At 25.9% G+C, this 2,340-nt stretch overlaps 1 protein-coding gene across 1 annotated transcript in view; it reads right to left on the bottom strand.

Annotated features, from left to right (window-relative positions):
• Positions 1–256, bottom strand: part of LOC103310953 — a 3,643-nt gene extending 3,387 nt beyond the window's left edge. Inside the window, exon 1 of the mRNA XM_008190452.1 lies at positions 97–256. Within this exon, the coding sequence (XP_008188674.1) occupies positions 97–256 (160 nt within the window). The remainder of the gene's footprint in view (positions 1–96) is intronic.
• Positions 257–2,340: the final 2,084 nt, after the last annotated feature.

The following is a 2,340-nucleotide window of genomic DNA, read 5'->3' as shown; positions in this document are numbered from 1 at the left end:
AATTATTATACATAATATAGTTCTATACTTATTAAAAATATCTCATTAATTTATAACAATTAATAATGAATAATATTAAATAATTTTTTTTCTTACTGTTGGCGTCAAATTTTTTTCCAATTTCTCCCCAAGCCTTATATTTTGCATTTCTAATGGAATATTCCTTTGTTGTGTAGTCATACAAACAAGGAAACATTTCCACGGTTTGTACAAACTGTACATTGGTATCCGGATCGTCTTTCATACTTCTATACATTTTTAAAACTTATTTTACAATTATATTATACAGCAATGTATACGGTTCTAGAGGTTCTAAATATAATGTGGCATACATAAATTGTATTGCCTACAAAACTTCCATTTAATAACATTTTTCACCTAACAAAATATTTTTTTGAGCCATATTTATTTTCTATATTCTAATTTATTCTTTTTTATGCCCCGTGAAAATTCGTAATATGGATAAATATGTTCTTACGTTATTTTATGTGTATATTTTAACGATTTATATTCTACAAATTATATTTTCTATATTATAAGTAATATAAAAATGTAAATATATAATATAGTTAATAATATATATAATATATAAGTAAATTAATAAATAAAGTAAATTCTCATAAATAAATAAATAAAATAATATGATAATATTATAATATAATATATGTATAATAATATTTGATAATATAATGATATTAACTACTATACCTACTATTGTTCTACCAACTTAGTACTTACCTAGTCAAAACACCTCGTACTATTCTAAAAAATATATATTTTTTTGAAATAACGTACAAACGCTTACTGACGAGTAAATAACGAACGACAAAAGTAGTGCAAGCAGCACTTTGGTCACGGACAAAACTTCAGATCTGATTCAGAACTGACGCAGGTTCTGATATGTTTGATCGGCACCTGCGTGATTTTCACTATATTTCGATAACAAATTTCGGGAGTAACATGTTACTATAAAATCACCAGTCATATCACGCGTCAGATCACTCATCATGTTACTTTGGTGAGCGCTACTTTATCAAAGTGTATATTGGTCATAGTTCTTGAAACTCGTGAGTACGTTTCGTATTTCAGTACACACCGTCCTGTAAAATTAAATTAAAAAAATGTATAATCAATAAATAACCTACTTAATAAATAATTGCTGTTTTTGAAACTTGTTTGTTTTGTACACGTATTAAAAAGTTACCTACAGTTTAATCCTCGTCTCCTCGTATCTAATACCAGATTTACATCGCCATTCTTATGTCAACTATATTCAGTACAAACAAGACATACCTATACATGTACCGATGTATCTGTATGTAGTGTAGATACTCTTCGTTTTTTTTTTTTGTTCATCTTTTATCTTATCTAGATAAATAATTACAAGGTATCTAAACGTTTATCTTAGATAATTTTTTTAGTAATCTAAATAAATTCATCTAGATACATTTTTTATTGATAAAAATCGCAAAATTGTACTAAATTTTTAAATATTTATACAGATTTTAAAACAAAGCTTTTGGTTTATAAATAATGTTATTATTTTTATTTATATAATTATTCTTATTATGTTCCTAGTGCCCAACTAAAATATACCAAAATTGTAACTTTTTTTTATCTAGATAAAAAAGTATTTATCTTTATCTTTATCTAGATAAATATATGTTAAGTTATCTTTTATCTCTATCTAGATACATTTTAGTTGCATTATCTTTATCTTTATCTAGGTAAAAAAATACTTATCTAATCCGAACTCTGGTTACAACCCGCTAACTACTAGACACCAGCTTCAAAGTTAGTGACAGAAATATTTTGTTTAATCCGCGTTGTTGTAAAACCCATGCGTCGCTCTCTTCTTAGAAACAAAATAAAAATTATTATAAAACCACTAGTTGACTATACGCTCCGCTCAGAATCTAAACATTTTACTGTCGATTCTCGACAACTTGAACCTCGATAACCTTCTTTCCATTTGAAATGTTTTTAACTTGTGTTTGTGGTTCCTATATACCTAACTAAAAAAAAAAAAACATAGGTCAAATTTATTTTCATTTCCATTGAAATATGATTTATCGAGACTCGACCGTATTATATAATATATTATATTATAATTATCTGCCTATTTATCACTATGATAATAATATGAAAGTCGACGGCTAATTAGAAAAAATAATAATTTACACCCATATAAGTGTGTAATATAAATCGTTCGAGGAGTGATAAAACTCGTAAATCATCATGTGTTTTACAATTGATTTTAAATTATAAACATATTATAATGTGGGCATGTTATAAAATCAATGGTTTTAGTGTTTTACTTACTGGTTACATCGCATCGTA

The sequence above is a fragment of the Acyrthosiphon pisum genome, chromosome X (assembly GCF_005508785.2).
Source record: "Acyrthosiphon pisum isolate AL4f chromosome X, pea_aphid_22Mar2018_4r6ur, whole genome shotgun sequence".
NCBI classification, from domain to species: Eukaryota; Metazoa; Arthropoda; class Insecta; order Hemiptera; family Aphididae; genus Acyrthosiphon; species Acyrthosiphon pisum.
This window is presented reverse-complemented; position numbering and strand designations above follow the sequence as displayed.